The following is a 23,343-nucleotide window of genomic DNA, read 5'->3' on the forward strand; positions in this document are numbered from 1 at the left end:
CAATCACACCCTATTTGCCAATGAAGGGGAGCCTGTGTGATAGGGTGCCTCTCCAAGGTGGCTACAAAGCCCCTGGAGTCCCTGCAGCCCTCACTTTGTTGGACAATCACTACTTTTGTCACCCACCATGCCTTGATGTTGTTTATTTTTATGATGGAGGCTGACCCAGGACTTGCTAAATTGCTTTTCCAAATGGCCAGCAGGTGCCAGTGCTCCCTGCCTTATGGGCTAATGTCAGGTCTCTTCCCCCCCCTTACCCCATGCCTCACAGTATCCTCATTGATGTTCTCTTCCACTTAGCCCCTCCCCTGAGGTTCCTGGACCCTTGCCAGTTCTGATCTCTGCCTCTCACTAGGCTCCTGGACCCCTCCTTGGGTCTTTAGGAACCTTGTCATTGTCCTCCTCCTCCTTGGCTGGATCAGGACTAGACTGGGGTTCAAACTGGCCATGGTAGGGTCCCTGCCAGCCAACAATCAGCTGATCAGTCCCTGCCAGCTCATGCTTTTGTGGCTAGTTTAGTGTTTTGTGTCATCATTAATTGCATGAATGTGTGGCTGAGTTACACTTTAAGATACAATTAACTGATTATTGTGTCCTAAGTTGAATATCTGCCAGGGGCCTTAGTTTAGGGATACCACCTGAAGCCAGTTCCCCCCATGGGCAAATCAGTGATAGCAGGCATCTTCTAGGAACATAGGAAGGCAGTTAAATAATAGCAGGGAAAACACCTGAACTCCCAACTTGTAGATTTTCTCAATTTCTATAAAGGGTATAATTTACCTACACTAAGGATCTGATTTAAGATTCATAATTTATTCCAAAGGATTTTTTTAACTTGGAGACATTCTCAAGCAGCTAAGATCTAAAGTTTATGGGCTCTTTAATATTATCTAAAAACGAAATGTGACCAGCAGGTTTTCACTGATTAAAAAAGCCATGTATTTTAAATGAAAACCATTTTTAAATAGTATAAAAAATAAGCTCCTCTGATGGTCTAACATCATACAAATAAAACATGATTATATGTGAGAATCAGAATGGAAAGCAAAACTATCCATTTTAATTGTACTGCCTATAAGGAGTACAGCACAAGGAGAGATAGTGTGTGTTCAGTTGACTTAATGCAATGCAAGTCAGGAGACCTGAGTTATGTTTCCAGACCTGCTAATTACTTTCTCTGTAACCTTGGGCATTTTATTTCACTTCTCCATACTGTTTTTGCCCCTTGGCAGACATTAAAATGATGACATGATTGCCACATCCCAAAAGTTGTGCACCCTGCTAGGCCAGATGTGCATGGCAGGATAAACAATGTTTGGGATGGGGTATATGTGGCAGGGCACTTGGAGTGCCTCCTACTTTAAGAGTCAGGCAGCCTGTGAAGCAGGTGTGGGGCAGGGCTAACTGGGAGACAGCTGACCCAGGGAGCTGGCAAGTAAGGCTAAGCCTGATAGTGGGATTCATCTGACTTGGAATGAGGTCTGGACTTAGAGTAGGTGTAAGCCCAGGCCCTGAGAGGAGCTGGCAGTAAGTTCTGGAGATTGCCTCAGCAAGATGTTTACAGCTCCAAAAGGTCAGTAGGGAGGGCAAAATCTGAAGCAGTTCGGAGGTTTGGGTAGGATCTAAGGAGCTGGTGAAAGTTCCTGGGGACCCAGTGAGGGATCTGGGTGAGCCCAGAGATTGGGGCTGAATGTAGGGCACCTGTGAGGGGTCTGGGGAGCCCAGAGAGAGGGGCTGAATGAAGGAGACCTATTGAGGGGTCCAGGGGAGCCTAGAGAGAGGGGACAAATGAAGAGGACCCAGAGAGGGGTCTGGGTGAGCCCAGAAACAGGGATTGAATGTAGGGGGTCTAATGAGGAGTCTGGAGCCCAGAGGAGAGCTAAAGGTGAGCCCAGAGAGACTAGGGCCTGAGCTGGGGCCAGGGGGCCCGAAGGTCGGTAGCCCAAGAACAGCAATGAATGGGTTTGGAAGCCCATAGTTCAGGAGTGATGTGTAACATCAGGATCTCCAGGGAAGGATAGCCTGGAGGATGGTCCTGGGTAGGACCTGAAACTGTACCTTATTGAGGCTGGCTAGCATGGTGGGGCTGCCTGTAGTGGGGCAGCCTCCATGAAATGCCATGCATGGTCCACCCTAGTGAAAAACAAATATGGGGCACCTTAAAGCCTCAGCTCCCACTGCCTTGTGGGTTACTCTGTGGAGGAGAAAGGCTAAGGGACCACACCCTAACAGCAAAGGAAGGAGGAAGAGTGGGACTATGCAGGCCTGGAGAAGGGCCAGGAAAGAGGGGGACTGTGCAGCCCCAGAGAGAGTGAGAGGACCAGTGGATCCACAAGCAGAGTGCCTGAGGAAAGCTGGGATCAGGGCCAGTGCCTAAGGCTGCACCTGGGAGTAAGTATGAGGAGAATGCCTGAGGTGTGGGCAGAAAGGGGCTACATGTGGGAGTAGCCATGATAGGCAAAGTGCCTAGGGTGTGGATAGAGCCACCCCTGGGAGTAGCCAGGATGGGCAAAGGGCCCAGATGGGGCAGAGAGAGGGGCATCAATCCAAGGTCACACCTGGGAGTAGCCATGAGGGGCAAAGTGCCCAGGTCTGGGCAGCAAGAGCCAAATCAAGAGCATAGGCAACTCTGCCTCTCAAGTCTGGGTTGGCAGCAGTGGGGCATGACCGGGGGGGGGGAGGGGGATGTTCTCCCAGCAGCCAGCTGGTGACTGGGTGGGGGTCCCCCAGTGGCCAGCCCCACTGGAGCCAATTTCAGGGGGGGCACTAGTACTCTCTCAGCCCCCCTACCAGCCAGACTTGCTGTTGGGGGGGGGGCACCAGTGCTCTCAGGGGGGTCACATGCCCCTGCATGCCCTCCCTACACATCACCTACGCTCAAGAGTGATCTGTAACCCCAGTAGGGCTGAAAGGGAGAGGGGGATCAGAAGGGTCCAGTAGCCCAGTGAGAGGCTGGGGAGTAGTGTGAGGCCTAGCAAGGGGCCAGAGGTCTAGAGTGGCTGGGGAAAAATGGACAACCAGAAGAGTCCAGAAAGAGACCAAAGGGGCCTGGCAGCCCAGAGAGGGGCCAAGTGAAAGACCGAAGGGACTGGCAGCCCAGGGAGGGGTTGCACAAGAGTCTGAGGGGTCTGAGGACCCAAAGTGGGGCTGGCCAAGGCCAAAGGGTCTGAGGGCCCAGAGAAGGGCTACGTGAGTGAGGAGACAGAACATCAGTGCAGATGATATCTGTGAGACTTGGGGCATGGTGTAGGGGTGGAATGGAGCCATGCAATTGGCCCATAATGCCTTGACCACAAACCCAGTGGTCATTATGATAAGACCAGGGCACCCTTCAGCATTCTGTATAATGAAAAACGTAAATGTGTAGTGGGTGAGAGCAGGACATACTGCCTATACAGCAGGGTACAGGATACAGGAAATTTAGGATGCAACAATCCCATGTACCACTACAGGCTTGGGATCAACTGGCTAATCAGCTGCTCTCCAGAAAAGGAATTGGGGGTTACAGTGGACAATAAGCTGGATGTGAGTCAACAGTGTGCCCTTGTTGCCAAGAAGGCCAACAACATACTGGGATGCATTAGTAGGAATGCTGCCAGAGATCAAGGGAAGTAATTATTCCCCTCTATTCTGCACCAGTGAAGCCTCACCTGGAGTACTGTGTTCAGTTTTGGGCTCCCCACTACAGAAGGGACATGTACAAATTGGAGAGAGTCAAGCAGAGGGCAACAAAAATGGTTAGGGGGCTGGGTAGGGTTACTATATTTCCAGGTCCAAAAAAAAGGACATCTGTCACAGGGAGGGGGGAATGCAGTAACATGCCAGTGCCCTGCCCCTGCTGATTCTGTTGCTCTTCACTGACAAGCCACACGCCCCAGCCCTTTTGCTGCCCCTCGCTCTGGACCCATTGACCCCAGCACTGCCAGTGCCCCTCACTCCCAAACAGCAGTACTGTGCCCCCCACCCTTTGCTGGTGCCCCTCATTCCCAACCCGCAGCCCCCTGGTGCTGCCAGTGCCCTGCACACCCAACCTGCAGTCACCCATCCCATCCCATCCCCCATGCCCCTCACTCCTGATCCACAGCCCCCTGCCTCCCACCCAGCCCTGGCGGTGCCCCTCATCCCCAAGCTGCAGCCTCCCAGTAGCTCAGGTAGTGCCTTTCACCCCTGATCTGTGGCCCCTGGCCCCCCAAACCCTGCTGTTGCCCCTCACTCCCAACCACAGCCCCTATCCCCAGCCCTGCCAGTGGCCCTCACTCCTGAGTCACAGCCCCCTGTCCCTGCCCCCATTTGAGCAGGGGGCTGGACTAGATGACCTTCTGAGGTCCCTTCCAACCCTGCTTTTGTATGATTCTATGCCACTTTTTGATCTCCAGGGGCTTTACAGCCATCCCTGGAAGTTGCACCCTGTGACAGTATAAAATTCTTCCTATCCCAATTGTGCTGCTGCAGGGCTGCCCCCAGGCTAAACCTGTGGATAGGGCCAGGGATGGCTTTGTCCCAGACCCAGGGCCTGGACTGTGCCTGATCTCAAAGCTCAACTGAGCATTGAGATCAGGCATAGGCAGCCCTGGGTCTTGGTTCAGGACCATGAGATGCCCCACAGCCTGATCTCCAGAAATCAGGCTGGGGGTAGCCCCAGGACCTGGACTGTCCGGGGCCAGGAATGACAATTAAGTGATTGTACCAGCCCTGGGGTTTGGTTCAGGATTGGGGGCTGTCTAGGACTAGTGCCAACAATCATTGTTGGCAGCAGTCCCAGGTCCAGTTTGAGACTTGGGACTGCACTCAGCCAATGCTGACAATCAACGGATTGTTGACATTGGTAGGGAAGCCCCAATCTGGAACAAAATACATGCAATACATTCAATTTACAGTGTCATGCAAACCAGCCACAAAGATGTTCTACATTATATGTAGAGCAATTATGTGGCTGGTTTGCCACTCTATGTTGCCATAAATTGGCTGAACCTGTGGCATGTTGTGATTTATGGTTTGATAAACATGTTAATCATGTCATAAATGTAATATCTTCCAGGGGCCTTCCCCCCTCCTCCCTTTCCCCCTTTCCATCTTTGGCCTGGCTTGTCTGTTAAGAACTTGATACTACAAAATGTACTGCTTCATGCATAATATTAAAAGTATTTGCAAACTAGAAGTTTAGACCTATGGTATCCATGAGAACATAGTAGTGATTGAACTAAATTGATTTAGAAAATACTCTTGTTAAATCAGTGCAGCTCTTTTGTGCATTGAATGGTTTATATCATTGCTGTTTAAGTCATGAGTGGCTTTGTAACAAATTAATTCTGTTGGCACAGAGTGTGAAGGATTATACTGGGTCTTCAGTTCTTCTCTCTCAATATTTATTAAACTAAGACATCTTTGTGGCTTGGTGCTGTTCTCCTTAATTTTTCTCTGCTTAATGGACCTGATCCAGCTCCCACTGGAGTAAATGAGGCCCTCCCATTGATCACTGTGGGAGTTGGATACAGCTCTATTTCAGTCAACAAATTGGAGCGGGCTGGAATGACAGTCTCAGCCTCACCACAGGCAGAATTCCCAGGTTCAAGCCTGATATGCTGGCAAAAGCATATCTGCTTCTTCCCCATGAATTACTGACAAATACCTGCAAGCTGACTGTGATGCAAGAACACACTTTCCCTGCCTCCACTGTTATTATTGTCTGAGATCCTTACCTAGGAACATTTGCAGAAGAGTAGTCATCTGCCCTGGCTTTCATAGCAGTAATAAAACATACAAACGTACTTCGTATAGCAAGATGGGACAAAAATGACCCTTCTATTCAACCAGCCCCATGGACTCTAAGTTCAGATTGAATAGAATTTGAAATCAAACCATCTCTAGTTTGGATCCGCGGCAGATGTGGCAAACCAAAACCACCATTGCTTTTATGTAGTACTTCTCATTCTAAAGGACAAAGAACCCAAAACACTTAATAGGATTAATTTGTGCACCTGATGAAATACAAACTACTCCAAATTTCCACTTGGATTTGGCATTGTAGTCTAGTCAGGGGTGCAACTTGGCAGCTGTTTATCAGCTCACAACAACATTGCTCAACAAAACAGGGCAGGAAATAAAGAAGAAAACTCTGTGTCCAACTGACACAACAGCAGCAATCACCCAAACTGTAGCATGGCCAGGACAGTAGGGCCAGTAATTCTACAGATGCGAAAGAAAAGGTAGTATGCACAGTGGGGGAAGTTTTTGGCTGATGAAGAAAAGTCCCAATAATTCAAAATAATCCAAGCATTTCCATTTGCTGGGCTGAAGCAGCCAAGGAATGTGTCTTGAGAGAGACCCCGAGCCTGTAACCTGCAACAGGAGGCCTGAGATTATGCTGAACTAATTCAGCTTTATTTTCATCAGTTGAAGATTTTCCCTATTGTACCCAAAGCTTCAGGTTCCTGGCTATAAACAGTCTGTGCTGTAGGAACAACTGGCTCTCTGGAGTATGTGATTTAACACCCTGGAAAAGACCAACTGACTTATGCACAAGATTAAGATTTCTGAGTTAAAACAGATTGGCTTTATTCTTCCTGGCCTGGACATTAATAAAGATGCAAGCTCCAATGTGCCAAGCAAACTCCACAAATGCCTGGGTGTTGCTCCCCACTAGGTCTGTGTCTGGCTACCTTGTAATGTTCCACCCCACTATGATTCAGTTCCAGTTCTTTAATACCTTTGCTTAACACACAGGCTAAGTACAGACAGTCAAAAGGCCTGAGGCTGATTCAATTCAATCTTCACAGGTTAGTCTAAACGGTGTAGATAGAACTGATAAGCAAATGAACAGACATTCATTTTTGATTCCAGAAATGCAACCACATGCCTGCAGTGGCCCAGGCCAGAAGCTTGGGGGGGCTCTAGAGCACACCTCTTTGCTTGTCTGGAGCAGACAGCTGGGGCCAAGGCTAGCCTCCTTGTGGGGCAGGGGGGTTTGCGGGGGAGGTGCAAATCATTCTGGGATGCTGGGGGACTGTGAATTAATTTGAATCTGGAGGGAATCTGGGACAGAGGTTCAATAAACTATTTAACCTAAATCAGTTAAAGTCTAATACTACATCCATCCAGGTTTATCTTAAACCAATTTCGGCCATTATGAAAGCAGTTATGTGCCCTGAACTTCTGTTCTTACAGATCTGAATCCATTTCCAATCACTTACATCTGTTTATGTTTAATATCTGTCCCTGCCATGATAGAGATAAGAGACTTTGGGAAGGGTAGTATAGACATTGAATAAATAAACAGAAATAAATATTCACCCCTCCTCCTTCTGTTTTCTACCCCTAGTTTCATTGTGATTCCTTGCTTTGTTACAGGCTTATGATGGAACTTACATCTCTGCCTAAGCTCCTCTGGACAAGTGATAACAAGGCCCTGCATCACCATTTTCCAGATGTATTGGCAACTGTTCATACCACCCAAGACATCCCAGAAGAGGCCATTTTTGGACCATGTATCCTCCAGAATACTTTGTTGGACACTATAGCTTTTATTGCTCTCAAATGCTCTGATCGAAGAAATATCCATTATGTATTTAAGGTAGGAGAATGTGAAATTGGTGCTAGTAATGAGTCAAGGAAACCACATCCTCCTTTGACAGGTGGCATGGTCAAGCTGTAGACTTATCTATAGCCTAAGATAGCTCAAAGCTGCCCTGAAAAGGGAAACTGGTCCAATTCAATGCTAGCTTGGAGGCTAGTAAAGGCACTTTCTTCACAGGGAAGATGACACACCATATCTTGGCTTATTCCCATTTTTGCCCAGGGCATCCATGATCTGCTTCAAGCCCAGCGGGGGTGGAGAGAGGATCAAAGAGTTTGCTATGACTCCTCACCTCTGCATTTTTTCACTCTGAGATGAAAAACCAAAGGCTTGTAACTGGGCAAGCTAGCTTTTAAGACCAAAGAAGGCAGCATCTGGGATTGTACTCTCTCTTAGGCTATGCAGTCAGAAGTATGATTGTTCACCTGGTGGCAAACCTGAGTTAGCTTTAATCTCATCAGCTTTGGTACCAGTGGCAGGGAGGCAGTGATGGCTTTGATCGCAGTGTGGGTTCTCTGTTTGGGATGCTACTGAGCTCCATGCTGCCATAGTTTCCCTGCTGCTAGTACTGACTGGAGCTGGCTAGATTAAATTTAGTTTGCATATGCCTTCCAGTGCTGCATTTGCATCTTCCACATATAGTGCAGATGTAGTCTTGAAGACAGATTCTTGGGGCCAAAGCAGATACTGCTGAGAGAGGGCATGTACACACAGTGTGATGCAATACTGTATAGAGATACCACTCCTGAAGTCTGTGTGGCACAAGGTAATGCTATTTAGATCAATTATAAGGGACTGAGTTTGGAGGCTGCTTGCTTTGTCCAGATGAAGCCTAGGAGGCACAACCTTGAAGTGAAGGGAGAGCAGGCCTCCCCATTCCTTGAGCCCAGATGAAGCCGGGTCTGCGCTGTCATAGCTCAGTGCTGGTCTCAGAGATTGTGCCAAAAATAAGCCCTGCCCATCTACTGCTGCTCCATACACTCAAACATAGAAATGCAGCCCTTGGGACATATAGAACAGAGAGCAGGGGGAGAAAGCTTATATTTTGGCCACACCCTTGAAAGCAGTGCTGAACTAGTGTAGATCTATCCAAGGGCCCAGGAGCTGCTGAAGTTTGTAGGCTCCAAAGGGAGAGGGCAAGGAGAGTGTAGGGGCAGCTAATGGGAGGTCTTGGTTGTTTACATTTTCTTCAGGCAGCGAAAGGAGTGTGGGAACCCAGGAAGAAGAAACCTTATGGCCTGGTTGTGTGTGTGTTGGTCTTTAATGCAAGGTGGCTTGTTCAGTCTTTGCTACCAGAGAGACCTGTGAGTTTTCTAGGAAAAAAGGTTCTTTGGAGCTGGCCTGTACTGCTGGGGTTTGATGGGTGGGGCCTGTTCTGTGACTTGGATATGGGTTGTACAGCCAGAGCTATGTGCCATGGGACGTAAACAGAGACCCCATCATGGCTCTTGCTGGTTGCCTGAAGCAAGTACCTACCACATAGCCAAAGCATTATCTCTACAGCCCAACATGGGAATTGCAAACACCTCATTTCATGTATCATGTGCTGAGTGTTGAACCAAGTACTCCCAATCCTGTCATACTATCCCTTGCATAAACTTAATAAGCTTGATCTTAAAGTGATTAAGATGTCTTCTGCTCGCTATGTCACTCAGAAGAGCACTTCAAACTTGACTCCTCTGGAACTGGAAGCTTTGTATCAGCCTAAATGCATCCACAGCCAGTTTGCAGATACTTGCTGGCACTGATTCTAAGAGTTTTTCAGGCAGAAGAACACAGAAAATTAGGGTTGGAAGGGACCACAGGAGGTCATATAGTCCGTAGTCCAACCCCCTGCTCAAAGCAGGACCATCCCCAACTAGATCATCTCAGCCAAGGCTTTGTCTAGCCAGGTTTTGAAAACTTCCAAGGATGGAATTTCTACAACCTCTCTAGGTAATCTGTTCCAGTGCTTTACTACCTTCCTAGTGAGAGAGTTCTTCTTACTATCTAACCCAGGGGTAGACAATTATTTTGGGTGGAGGGCCGCTTATTGAGTTTTAGCAAGCGGTCTGGGCTGCATTGGTAGCCCTGCCGCTTCGTAGGTACCCCACCCCCTGGTCACCATCTTGTGACCAGAAGTCCTGGCCCCTAACCCCCAAACTTTGCCACAGAAGTCCCTCCCTTTGCCCCTGGAAATACTCCTTTCAGCAAGGGGTTTTGCCATCTCAGAACCAGAAAAGTACCAAATTATATTCTAAAACTTGAACATCTACAACATTCATTAATTTGATTTCAAAAAAATATTTTTGTCCTGATTTACATGCGTTTGTGTAGTGTACACAGAGGTGATTGCACAATAGCTTAAAATTAAGTCTTACTCTTGTATATTATGGAGGGTGAGGGGTATGTGGTGTGTGGGGGAGGGTGGGGGTGTGAGTGTGCATTGAGGGAGCATATGGAGGTGTGTATGGGGGTGCCTTGTAGCTGGCTCCTGCCAGCTCTCCCTGGGTCCTACTGCCCCTGGCTCCTGTCATCTTTGACAGGCAACCAGGAGAAGATAAATATATAATTTTAAATATTTTTAGGGGCTCACAGGCCAGATAGAATGGCCTGGTGGGCCAGATCTGGTCCACAGGCCGTATTTTGCCCACCCCTTCCCTAGTCTGTAGTGGTATAGGAGATTGTTCCATCCTAAATGTAGGACTTTATATTTGTCCTTGTTGAAATTCATGACATTTCTTTCAGTCCAATCCTCCAATTTGTCAAGGTCTCTCTGAATCCTAGCCCTAACCTACTACTCTCCCCAGCTTGGTGTCATCTGCAAACTTTCTGAGGGTGCACTCCATCCCATCTTCCAGATCATTGATGAAGATACTGAACATTGATGAAGATATTGGCCCACACCTGTAGGGGGCAGATCTGAAAAGTAAAGGTGGTGACCAAATTCAGGTTAGCAACCAAAATCAAGGACAATAAGAAATCAAGGACAATAAGAAATCAAGGAGGAAAACCAGTGGAAACATGGGACCACTATTCACCAACACCAAGGAGAAAACTGAACTCCTGAATGAATACTTCACATCTATATTACACCAGTCTAAGAGTGATAGCCTGCCAAATGCAAATATGATACAGAATATTTACAGTAGGGATGGTCACCTACCAACAGTTCATGCTGGTGAAGGAACAGCTAGGGAGGCTGGGTATCTCTAAGTCAGCAGGACTGGATGAACTCCATCTGAGAGTGCTGAACAAAGTAGCCAAAGTCATCGCAGAACTGCTGGTGAATCTCTTTGAGAATTCATGGTGCTCAGAAGAGGTCCCAAAAGACTGGAAGAGGGCCAAAGTTGTGCCCATCTTCAAGAAGGGGAGGAGAGAGGACCCAGGGAACTATAGGCTGATCAGCTTAACTTCAATCCCCAGGAAAAATCCTCAAAAAAATTCTTAAGGAGTCCATATGTGATAAGATAGCAGAAGACAAAAAATTGTGCTGGCTGTTGCTCAGAATTGTCGCGGGTGGGTCATGTCTGACTAACCTCATCTGCTTCTATGACCAGGTTACTCACTACCTGGATAAGGGAAATGAGGTCGACGTCACTTATTTGGATTTTAGGAATGCCTTTAACTTGGTGTCCCATAAGGCTTTCAAGGTAAAACTAGGGGACTATGGGCTCAACAATTCAATAGTTAGATGGGTGGGAAACTGGCTGTGGCGTTGAACCCTGAGAGTACTAATAGACCGGTCTGTGTCAACCTGGCGGAAGGTAGCCAATGGGGTCCCCCAGGATTTGATACTTGGACCAACGCTTTTCAACATCTTTGTCAATGATCTGGATCTGGGGGTGAAGAGGACACTGGCAAAGTTTGCTGATGACACTAAGCTGTGGGGCAGTGTGGCCACTCATCAGGGTAGGATGACCATCCAGGTGGACTTAGACAGATTAGTTTGATGGGTGGACCAAAATCAAATGCAGTTCAACACTGACAAGAGTAAAGTGCTCCATCTGGGCAGGGAAAAACAGATATGGGACTGTTCAGCCTAGAAAAGAGAAGACTTCGGGAGGACTGATGGCAGCTTACAAATATATCAGGGGAGAGCATTAGAGTTTAGGCAAGCAACTGTTCACCAGAGCACCCAAGGGAAAACCAGGAGCAATAGTCATAAACTCCTAGGAGAAAGTTTCAGACTGGATATAAGGAAAAACTCTATTCCAGACTCTGGAATAGATTCCCAGCGAGGGTGGTTCAGGTACCTACCCTGGAGATCTTCAAAAGGAGACTGGATACACACTTTGCTGGGGTTATTTAACCCCAGTAGTCTTTCCTGTCCAGAGCAGTGGGGATGGACTTGATGATCTCACGAGGTCCCTTCCAGCCCCAAACTTCTGTGAACAAAACAAGCCCCATGACTGACCTTTGGGGCACTCCACTTGATAGTGGCTGCCAATGAGACATTGAGCTATTGATGAGTACCCTTTGAGCCCAATAATCAAGCCAGTTTTCTATCCACCTAACAGTCCATTCATCCAACCTGTACTCCCTTAGCTTGTTTGCAAAAATGCTGTGGGAGACTGTATTAAAAGCCTGGCTAAAGATGAGACATATTATATCCACTGCTCACCCTACATCCACAGGGTCAGTCATCTCATCATAGAAGGCAATCAGGTTAGTCAGGCATGACTTGCTCTTGGTGAATCCATCTTGCTTGTTTCTAAGCACTTTCATTTCTTCCAAGTGGTTAGAAATGGACTCCTTGTGGGCTGCTCCATGATTTTTCCAGGGACTGAGGTGAGGCTGACTGGTCTGTAGTTCCCCAGATCCTCCTCTTTCCCTTTCTTAAAGATGGGCACTCTATTATATTTACCCTTTTCCACTCATAAAGGCTGTCTCCCAGTTGCCATGTGCTTTCAAAGATAATGGGCAGTGGCTCTGGAACTGTATTGGCCAACTCTCTCAGCATCCTCGGGTATATCACGTATAGCCTCATGGACTTGTACATGTCCAGCTTTTCTGAATAGTCCCTAACCTGTTCTTTCATCACTGTTGGCTGCTCCCTCCTCCCCAAACTGTGCTGCTAACTGCAGTAGTTTGGGAGCTGACCTTTTCCATATCATCTGTCACTAGGTTGCCTCTGCCATTCAGTGAAGGACCCATACTGTCCCTGATCTTCCTCTTGTTGCTGACATATTTGTAGAAACCCTGCTTCACGTCCCTTGCTAGCTGCAACTCCAGTTGTGCTTTGGCCTTCCTGATTTCATCCCTGCATGCCTATGCAATACTCTTATACTCCTCCCTAGTTTTTTGTCTTCTTGCTCCCTAATGTTCTCCCTACAATTGTACTAGTAAAGAGCAATTATGTGCCCTTTTAATTTGCATTTTGTGAAGGTAAACAAGCTAAGCCATTTCCTTTTTTTCCCATAGTATCATGACTAGGTTTGGGTGAACAGGGCACCAGCCCCAAGCACAAATTTAGTTTTGTAGTTTCATAGCTGGTAGGGTCAGAAGGGACCTAATCAGATCATCAACTCTGACCCCCTGCCATGGGCAGGAAAGAATGCTGGGGTCAAGCGACCCTGGCTAAGTGACTGACCAGCCTCCTTTTGAAGATGAGGAGGAGACGCCACAATGGCAGCTTCTTCAGGGAGCTTTTGATAGAGGAGCAACAGCCCCTCTCTGTTGTGGTAGAAGCCAGGCTTGGAGATTGCAGCAAGGGTTGGGCAATTAGTGAGATGATAGAAAGCTTTTTGAGTCTCCTGGAGTAGATAAAACTGACCGCTCCCTGCTTTCTGGCACTTGGTAACTGCCCCCCACCCCGGCCCTAGCAGATTTTTGCCCAGAGCACAAAACTTGTTAGACATGCCTTCTGTTCTTTCATAAGAAAAAACCTCCATCTCCCTTAACCAGCTCAGGGGGCCTTCTTTGTACTCATCCTGGGTTAAGTTAAACTTTTTTTGAACATCAGTAACCAGAACTGCACACAGTATTCCAAATGGGATCTTACTAATGTCTGGTACAATGGTACTAGTGCCTCCCTGTCTCTGCTGCTCAGGGGCACTAATGTACTTTAATATACCTAGGATTGGCTGCTTTGCACTGGCAGATTATGACCATTCTCCACTTGACCAATACATCAGAGTCCCTGTCTTCCTTAGATCTTTGCAGTTTATGCATCCCCCTTTTATAGCTGAAGTCCATGTTACTGGTCCATAAATGAATGCATTTCATATGGTTAAACTTCATAGCATTTCTGAAGCTCTGTTCCACAAGATTATTTAAACCTTCTTGCATAATAATCCAGTTCAGTTCTCTATTAGCTGTACTTCCCATCCTAGTGTCATCTAAAATTTCATGAGGACACATCTAGTTCCAGTGCCTAGGTTGCTTTAAATATGGAAGATAGCATTAGGATTAAAACTGCTCCCTGAGAAGCTACTGGTAACTGTTCCAGAAGCAAAACTTCTCCTTTGAGTGATTTCCACATCCTCCACATCCTCACTTATGTCTTCTTAATATAGTATTGGGGAACCTACCAAGAACCGGATTCCACTATAACACAAGCTGTATAAAAGGAGCATGTGTGTGTGTGCACCCATCCACCTACTCACTGTCTAGGATGAGGCAAAATATGAATCACAATTCAACAGTTTAGGTTCACTGTCATCTTTGTCCATAGCAATCTCGCAGACTTTCAGGTAGGACTTTCCCCAGCCAGGGTCTCCCTGAGTAGGCACTATGATCTATGATCTTTTAGTTCCCATGGGAATCCTCTTTTTCTCTCATTTCCTTTATGGCCAAGGGCTCCCAGTTTAACAACCACAAAAACTAACAAAGGAATTCAAGCAGTGACTGTTCCAACCAACAAAATAAACCAAACATCTGAAAATCAACCTGACCTGCTGAGCCCTCATGTTCTTTGCCCCATAACTTACCACTGCGTGTGGCTTCTTGGGAATCTGGAGGACAGAGGTGAGTTTCCTTATCTTCCCCTCACAAGGCCTTGAAAGCTTTTTACATTAGATTAACAATCCCACCTGGTTCACTAAGCTGTTCTCTGTAGGCAGAAGGAATTTATAGCCACTGTCCACAGAGGGGCTGGGTTATGGATCTGTGGGTACATCCTCCTACAAACCAAAAATCCCCTTGGTTTTTCACTTTCTTGTCATGCCAGACACTTCCACTTTGCCCTGCACGCTCACTTTTTCCTTTATACATTTTCAGCCCTCTTTCTTATGGCCACATTTTTGTCTTTAGCACTTGGGTGTGTGCTCAGCAATTTCAAGGAACAGACGTAATTAGTCACAGCCTGTGTTGTAGCTGGTAGTTACAACCACTGCATGTTTGTGTCACTGTCAGGTTCTTTTATTTCGCAGTCATTTTGAATTATTGTATATTTTAAAGGGAGCCAGTTGCAGGGCTTGCTTATTTAGTGTCTTCCTTACTTAATTATCTCTTTCACTAATTGTCTCATAACATTTCATTCTTATAGCCATGCTGCTACCATGATCACATTTTTGCATGATAGGTGTCATCCAAAGAGAGTTAAAACAAAAGAAAAAACTGAAAGGACAGAAAAGAAACATTTTTTCCAATGCAAAAGAAGAAAAATTGTATGGCTGCAGTGGAATTAGTGAGGAAGAAAATCAAGCTTGTGCTCACCACTAAATATTTTCCGTTCCCAAATTTTTCTCTTCCAAAGCCATCACTTAAATTCTCAGAAATTAGATGTGACTTTTTTTTCCTGTATATTTTGACATTGACCTGTTCCCTGTTCCTCTCTGAGCTGTGAAAGCCCATCCCATCCCCTTCTCAGCCTGCAAATAAAGCAAATACTGTTGTGGTAGACACCAAAGAAAATCTCTTTCAGAAAATAAAAGTCCCTGGTCAATGCAAGGTTCAGATGGTGTAGAGTAAATAAGATAAGTTGCAAGATGAGGACAAATGGAAATATTGCCTAGCTGGATCATTGCTAGAGGAGTAAGATGGGAGGAGGATGGGAGTAGGAAAGTGTGGGGGAAGGAAAGGGGAAGAAGGGCTTGAGGCAAAAATAGCATGATTGTATAACTAAAGACTGTACTGCAGTGTACCACAAGACATGGATGGGTTCTTATTTTGAGACTTACACTCAGGGATACACATACACAGCCACATATCTGTCCAGCCACATGAATGCTTATACATCCACATTGCAGGGGTAATAGAATTGCAAACCGGGAGTAAGTGCAAAAAAGGCTATTTATTCAGCTGTTAAGTGCCATTTAAGCATACAAAAAAATAGGATTCCACCCCTCAAATCTCTGCCCCTCTCAGCTTCCTCATCTGTAAACTGAGGAGAACTGCATTGACCTGTCTCAACATACTAGCAAATTGCCCATCAAGAATGACAGGGGGTGGGGGGCAGGGTGAGGACGGAGCCCTGTGTCTGCCTCCCCTTGTCTGGGCCCATTCCCCCTCTTCCCCCTCTGTGCTTCTACCACTTGGGTCTGGGGCCCAGGGCCACTCCCCCCTTCCCCCCGACGTCGCTTGGGGTCCGAGCCCACTCCATCCACTGTCACTGCCACCTCCAGGGAGCAGGGCTGAGGGGGCATTGGCAAGGCCTGTGGTACTGGCCTCGCCTCCCCCCACCCCCACTCTGTCCCCGCCATCATGGCAGCACTCCGCCACCTGCCCGGAACACTCTTGGAACACTCTGATTGGTTGTTTCAGACAACCAATCAGAGTGTGAATACAGCGTTACAGACAGACAGACTAAGGCTTTTAGAATATTAGAATGAGGCTAGATTGCTGAGTGCGAGGTAATCCAAGAGCCCTACTTAAATGGACCCATTCAGGAGTGGGATGTGTAATGGGAAAGCAATGAGTTGAAGGGTTATGGCAGTGTTCCCTAAACTTTGATACCTGCAGTGCACTTTTTTCCTGGATTAAAATTGGTGGCACACTTCACTCTCACACCTGAAAAGGTATACATTACCATATTTACCTGAATCCAAGACAACTTTAAATTTACGTGTTACCATTTTTCTGTATAGAATCTAATTAGTGGAAGTTCATCTTAAATTCATTCCCCCAACTGCTGTGGCAGGGAAAGCAGGGGTGCTGGGGGGGAGGAGGGGGCAAGGGGCCAGACCCCTGTTCCTTGCTCCCTTGCCCCTTATCCCACCATGCCTGTACCTATCCCCCCATGTCTGTCCCTCTGCTACCTGCACCCCACCATGCACTCCCTCCCCACACTCTCTGATAGGGGAAAAAGCTTTTATCTTGGACTCAGGTAAATATGGTGTGTGTACATATATATATACATATTTTTGGTGTGGACATGTATATATTTCCCAAAACATAGAATGTATTTCATTCCCCTGCCAGAGGAAATCATACCAGTGCTGAAATGCACTGTTAAAAAAACAACTCCATAACTTTCCCGAATTTCACAGCTGCCTAATTAAGCATCTCTGAGGTCTAAATTCAGAAGAGATATGAGGGGGGAGGGGAGGTGGCTTGAGGCCAAAAATGCTTGAGAATCACTGGTGTAACTGGTGGCATTTAAGGGTGGCAGAGGCAAGACCTCACCCTGCTGTGCCCTGCTCTGTCCACTGCCTGCCCCTTCCGGACCCCTAATCTATACTTCAGGGGGCAAGGGCAGCTTCAACTACTGAGGCTGTTCCTGCAGGGTCTCACATACCTGCAACCATTCCTGCAGCCTCTCCAACCTGGCCCCAGGAGCATGGGAAGAGTGGAGAGGATGAGCACAAACCTATTTTGGTTAGGATTCATAGATTCATAGATGCTAGGGTCAGAAGGGACCTCAACAGATCATTGAGTCCAACCCCCTGCCCTGGGCAGGAAAGAGTGCTGGGATCAGATGAGCCCAGACGGATGCCTATCCAGCCTTCTCTTAAAGACCTCCAAGGTAGGGGAGAGCACCACCTCCCTTGGAAACCCATTCCAAATTCTGGCAACCCTTACCATGAAGAAGTTCTTCCTGATATCTAGCCTAAATCTGCTTGTGACCATTGTTCCTATTTACCCCAAGAGGTGCCCTGGTGAACAGAGCATCTCTGATTCCTTGCTGCCCCCCACTAATGAATTATATAGGTGGCCACAAGATCACCTCTCAGCCTTTTCTTGTGAAGGCTGAAGAGATTCAGTTCCCTTAGTCTCTTCTCATAGGGCTTAGCCTGCAAACCCTTAACCATACAAGTGGCCCTCCTCTGGACCCCCTTGAGGTTATCCACATGCTTCTTACAGATGGCACTCAAAACTAGATGCAGTACTCCAATGCCAGTCTGATCAATGCCACATAGAGGGGAAGTATCACTTCCTTGAATCTATTTGTCATGCATCTGCTAATGCATGATAAAGTGTGGTTAGCTTTGCTGATGATTTCGTCACACTTGCGTACATCTTGGAGTCCACTATGACTCTGAGATCCCTTTTCACTTCTGTGCTGCTGAGAGGGTCATTCCCCAGCCAGTAAATGTGCTGGATGTTTTTATGCCGTAGGTGCAGCACTCTGCATTTGTCCTTGTTGAGCTGCATCCTACTGTGTTCTGCCCGCTTTTCCAACCTGCCCAGGTCTTCCTGCAATTGTTCCCTACCCTCTGGTGTGTTCAGTTCACCCCACAATTTAGTATCATCCACAAACTTGGACAGAGTACATGTCATGCCCCCATCCAAGTCACTGATGAAGACATTGAAGAGTACAGGTCCAAGGACTGAGGCCTGTGGGACCCCACTGCCAACATCCTTCCAAGTCAATACCAACCTGTTCACCACCACTTATGCTTATTAGGGTCATACATTTCATGTTAGTTAAGTAGCTAGCTGAACTCCCATAATACTTTGTCATTTATGTGAAGGGTTTGATAGCCTAAGCCACGCTAAATTTAGTATTAACCAGGGGTAGGCAATTATTTTGGCTCAGGGGCCACATAAGGAGTTTTGCTGAGCTGTTGCAGGCTGGGTCAGCATTCCCTCACCCAACAACTCACCAAAACTCTCTATGTGGGATGGGGGTGCAGGTACATGGAGAGCAGTGTTCGGGAGCAGGATGGGCAGGTGAGGTTGGGGTCATGGGACAGGGTTGCGGGGTGGTGACAGCACGGGGCTGGGGCCCAGGACAGAGCCACGATCTGCTGCCTGCACAGCCCTGTGATGGGTGTGGGTTTTATGGGCAGGGGCATGCAGGGAGCAGATCATGGCTTGGCCTCAGGCCCTGGCCCCATGCTATAACCACCCCAAGATCCCAGGGTCTCCCTGGCTCTGCCTGCCTGTCTCGGGGAGTGATGCACTCCCTGCATATCCTTGCCCATAGAAACAGGGCTCTGCCCTGGCCCCAGACTTGGCCTCTCACTGTCACCGCTCCACAATCCCAGGATCTTCATGGAGACCGTCAGGCAGCTGCACAGGCAGGGTGCATGGCCGGATGGATGGGATGAGGCTGCAGGGAGGTGGAGGGCTGCGGCTGGGGCTGGGATCTTGGGGTGATGACAGCATGGGGCCAGAGCCAGGGCAGAACTGCGATCCACTCCCTGCGAACCTCTGCCCATGAAACCTGCACCCATTGCAGGGCCATGCAGGCAGTACATCATGGCTCTGCCCTTGGCCCCAGCCCCGTGCTATTACTGCTCCAAGATCCTGGGGTCTCCCTGGCCCTGCCTGGCCATTTCACTCCTGAATGCCATTCCTCACTGGCCCACAGCCCCACCATAGCCACCCAGCTGCACACCCTGCCAGTGTGGATCCTACCTCCAATGGTAGGTGTGGTGAGGATGGTCCGAGGTGGCCAGGAAGCGGGACAGCCTGGCAGTAGCAGCCAGAAGGAGCTACCACCACCTGGGCTGCCAAGAAATGGAGTCTAGCCACTGCACCACCCCAGCCCTGCTGTGCGCCCAGGGTCAGGAGGACCAGCCACATGTGCCATGGCCCAAGCTGCCCCCTGTGCCTGGGCTAGGCAGGACCAAGGGACCCACCATGGGCTGGTCAAAATCCCTCAGTGTGCCAGATCTAGTCTGTTGGCTGTATTTTGCCCATCCTTGGTATAAGCAGTAACTTGGCTCTCTTTGTTAAAAAATGAAGGGGTAGGATCTGATTTTTGTGTGGTAAGAGTCTAGTCTCTCTGCATTGCTTCCTCTAAAGACACCACATGGTTACTAGTAAACTTGAGTAATCTCTGGTATTGTGTATTTTGGGGTACTTCTCTTTGTGAGACAGCACATGCGGTTAAATTAATTCTGTGAGATTATATGGTATAAAATGGTAACCATAAAAGGAGTTGTGTACAGCAGTAAGCTAAGCTTGTTCTTTAAGAACAAAACCAAGCTTTGGCAATGTGTTCTTTAGGACCATAGCACACGTTTATTTAAAAGCCTGATGGAATTTGATCTCCCATCCCAACAACCATGCCTCCTGCCACACCACATGTGCAGACAGGTTGCACAATTCTGGGATTGGGGATCAGAACCAATAGCACCATCACTAGCTGCCAGTTCAGGAGAAGTCCAGGATCATGATCCCAGGCTCCCCCTGCACTTGCATATTGAAAGTTGGGTGTCTGCAGCCCAGCATGGCCCATGAACCTGGGACCTGGACTGACAATCAGTTGATTGTTGGTCTCAGTTCTGGAAATGCACCAGGGGAAGTTCAAGACTCCACTGTGGTCATGGGACTGGAACCAATAAATAGCTGATTCTTGGTCCCAACCTCAAGGCTGCCCTAGGGCTGGTGCCAGAGGCCCATGCACTGGGATATCAGAAAACCTTGTATACAGCCTAGCTGCACAAGTGAGTTTTTCAGGTCCCAGTGCACAGGGACCCTCAGATTAGGGAACCTCTCCCTAGTCCCAGGCTTCCCATGGCCAGGATGCATCAAGTGCCTTGCTTTGCAGCCCTCTAGGAGCTGTGGGGCAAAGTAGTCATCCTGTCCCAACCTGGCACAATGCTTACATTGCCCCAAGGCTCCTGTGAGGGCTAGGAATCAAGGTGTATTCTGGTACTGTATTCTGGTGAGCACCATGGCTCACTGTACCAGAACATGTCTTGCTTCACAGCCCCTATAGGAACTAAGGGGCAAAACAAGTGCTGTGCTATGTCAGGGTGAGACATGGAGTTCTGCCTCCCAGGAGCAGGGCTGGTGGGGTGAGGGCAGTTGCTCCCCTCTGTGGGCTGCACAGATGCTGCCTGGCCAGACGTGGGGTGGGGAGCTCACACACAGTAGCTGCTGCTGCCATCCACCACCCTGCACCATCGCATGCAAGCCCCACCCTGTTCTGCATTCGGCTGCTACCTCCCCACCCCCCCCAACAGAAGTGTACCCAGAATGGGTACATTCCTTAAAAAAAGGTTGAAAATCCCTGATTTAAGGTACGATGGAAAGCAACCCCAAATATGTTACACATCTTTTGTGGAATATCTTTGTGGCTTGTTCATCATTTTGTCGTGCCATTTTCCTGAATGTGTGGCAGGGTTAATATTTATGGTATGATTAACAGCATTGGCAATGTGTAGGGCGTGCATGCGGGTGCACATGCATGCCCTGAGCATGGCGGTGCACCCCCTGAGAAAAGGCACTGCTGACACTATTGGTGGCACCTGTGGGCAATCACTGCTTGCCACCCCCTCCCTCTCACCACCAATGCCACCGCTGGCATCTGCGGGTGGTCACTGACTGCCATTGACACTCGCCATTCCCCCCACACCCCCGCCACCAACAGCACTGCAGCCACCTGTGGAAGCTCCCTGCTTGCCACTGCCATGCTCCTGCTGCCAACAGCGCTGCCACTGCCTGCAGGAGCTCGCTGTGCCCCCGCAACCTCTGAGGGCACTCAGGCACTCATGATTAACAGGTTGATTGGTTTCTAAGTGTAACATCTGCCAGGGCTTTGTTATTGGTTATCCAGCAGTCTGGTTACATGTGACCAAATCCAGTGGAGTCAACTGGGCTATTTCTTTCTCTAAAAACACTCATAAGATGAAACTTATCTGTATGCAGGGTAACAAGAGAAGGCCCCAAAAATTCAATAAACCACCTAAACCAGGTCTAAGTGAGACTTTTGTGTGTCATTTGCCATAAGCAGCCTTCCACGTACCCTTGAATTTCACCCCATAGACCTGATCCATTCGCTGGGAATGTCTCCTGTCAGATTTGGATCAAACCCTATGTGCATAAGAAACAGGACCATAGCCCTTAACAAATTGCCTCACATATGAAGCAGACATGAATGGGTTTTTCTGATGAATTTTGGGGGAAAATCTTGCATTGAGCATTTAAAATCCCTAAAGTTTTTGTTTCTGTCCTATGTCTCACAGGTAGATGTCTCCTCAGTGCATAGCCCCACTGGACTGCCCTGGATGAGGCTTGTTCAAGCAGCTGCCAATAGCAAGGAACAGAACTTGGAAGCCTATTTAAAAAATAGTCAGTTGTACTTCCGGTCTACTAGGAGAATAAACAGAAATGAGGAGCTCCTTGTTTGGTATGATGCAGAGCTTTCCAGCCTCCTTGGTTTTAATGAGATAAAAGCCAGAACTCTCCAAAATGGTGAGTACAAAAGGCCTAACTGCAAGAAACTAAGATTTCCCCAGGGTCAGGGAGGGCTGAAGTCAGCCTGCTGTATCTTTGTTGTAGGCAATGCTGCTTGAATGGGAAGGAACCCAGCTTAACTGTTACCTTAGATTGGGTTTTCAGGGCTGGGCAGGCAGAAGAAAATGTTTTACTTGTGCCCCATGCTGGAGCCTTTGAGAGGCAGAACAAACATGGAAACCTTGATGCTGTTTTCATTGTCACTTTTCAGGGAGTGTTGTATGTGTTTTTGCCTTTTCTATATTAATGCTCTAAGTGGCCTAAGGGACATTTTGGTATCTAATTCCCTTGGGCTTTGAAAATTCCCATGGAAAAACCAGCCATACGTCATGTCCTTTTTATTCCCCTGGAAACCAGGGAGGGGATCAGAGTTTGGTTTGAATGATGCAACTGATCTTGGCCCTCAGTATAACTCATGCTAAGGATGTACCTTAGTCTGCTACATTAGCCCAGGTCTTGATAGCAGCAGGAGTTAGTGATCACTGGGTATTGACAGGCATGCATGAATGAGAAGAAACTTTCGTTGTGGAGCAAACTACCTCTGCAGACCCTTTGTATCTCTCTCACTGACTAACCTAACTAGTCACTAACCATGTCCCAATACCCAACTCCTTCAGTCTCCTGATAGGGAGCATCTTTAAATGATAACTTCTACCACCATAGGGAGAAGCTCACTTATATTCAACGAATCACTTGGCTGAGAGCCAAGGAGTACAGATTTCAGGATTTATCTTCAGAGGATTTTTAAATAGAAAACATTAAACTTCTTGAGTAAGCTGTGTAGTTACTTAAGGCCACAGCCTGTGCACCCTGCTTTTTTGACATCTACTCAGTTCGTTTCAGTGTTACAGTGGGCTTGGTATCCAGCCTGTGGCAAAGCTAGGGTCCTGCTGGGAAGTGTAGGTGCAGATCTGGGTTTAGGCTTTGAACCACCCTAAAGTCAGAGGGTTTGATTCAGGCTAGTGCTTACCATGAAGTTTTATTGGATGAGAACATGGCTTAACAGCGTAAGTGTTAGCACTGCTGTGTGTAGCACAGAAGTAAATGTGTATGAAGCACTTCCCATGTGCACTCATGGCACTTTCTATAGTGACATAGGACCTGATTCAGCACTTGTATTAACTTTACAATCATTCAACCCCTACTGAAATCAGTGGAGTTATTCCTGGCTTCTGTTCCCATCGCTGAGAGCAGTCGGGTACGATGTGCATCCATGC

At 47.8% G+C, this 23,343-nt stretch overlaps 1 protein-coding gene across 1 annotated transcript in view; it reads left to right on the forward strand.

Moving 5' to 3' along the window:
• ZNF488 (zinc finger protein 488) overlaps positions 1-23,343 on the forward strand; it is a 45,510-nt gene that overhangs the window by 20,727 nt on the left and 1,440 nt on the right. The window contains exons 2-3 of the mRNA XM_006276181.4: positions 7,348-7,570; positions 21,856-22,084. Coding sequence (XP_006276243.2) covers positions 7,352-7,570; positions 21,856-22,084 — 448 coding nt within the window. The 5' untranslated portion in view covers positions 7,348-7,351. The remainder of the gene's footprint in view (positions 1-7,347; positions 7,571-21,855; positions 22,085-23,343) is intronic.

This window comes from Alligator mississippiensis, chromosome 6 (genome assembly GCF_030867095.1).
Source record: "Alligator mississippiensis isolate rAllMis1 chromosome 6, rAllMis1, whole genome shotgun sequence".
NCBI lineage: Eukaryota > Metazoa > Chordata > Crocodylia > Alligatoridae > Alligator > Alligator mississippiensis.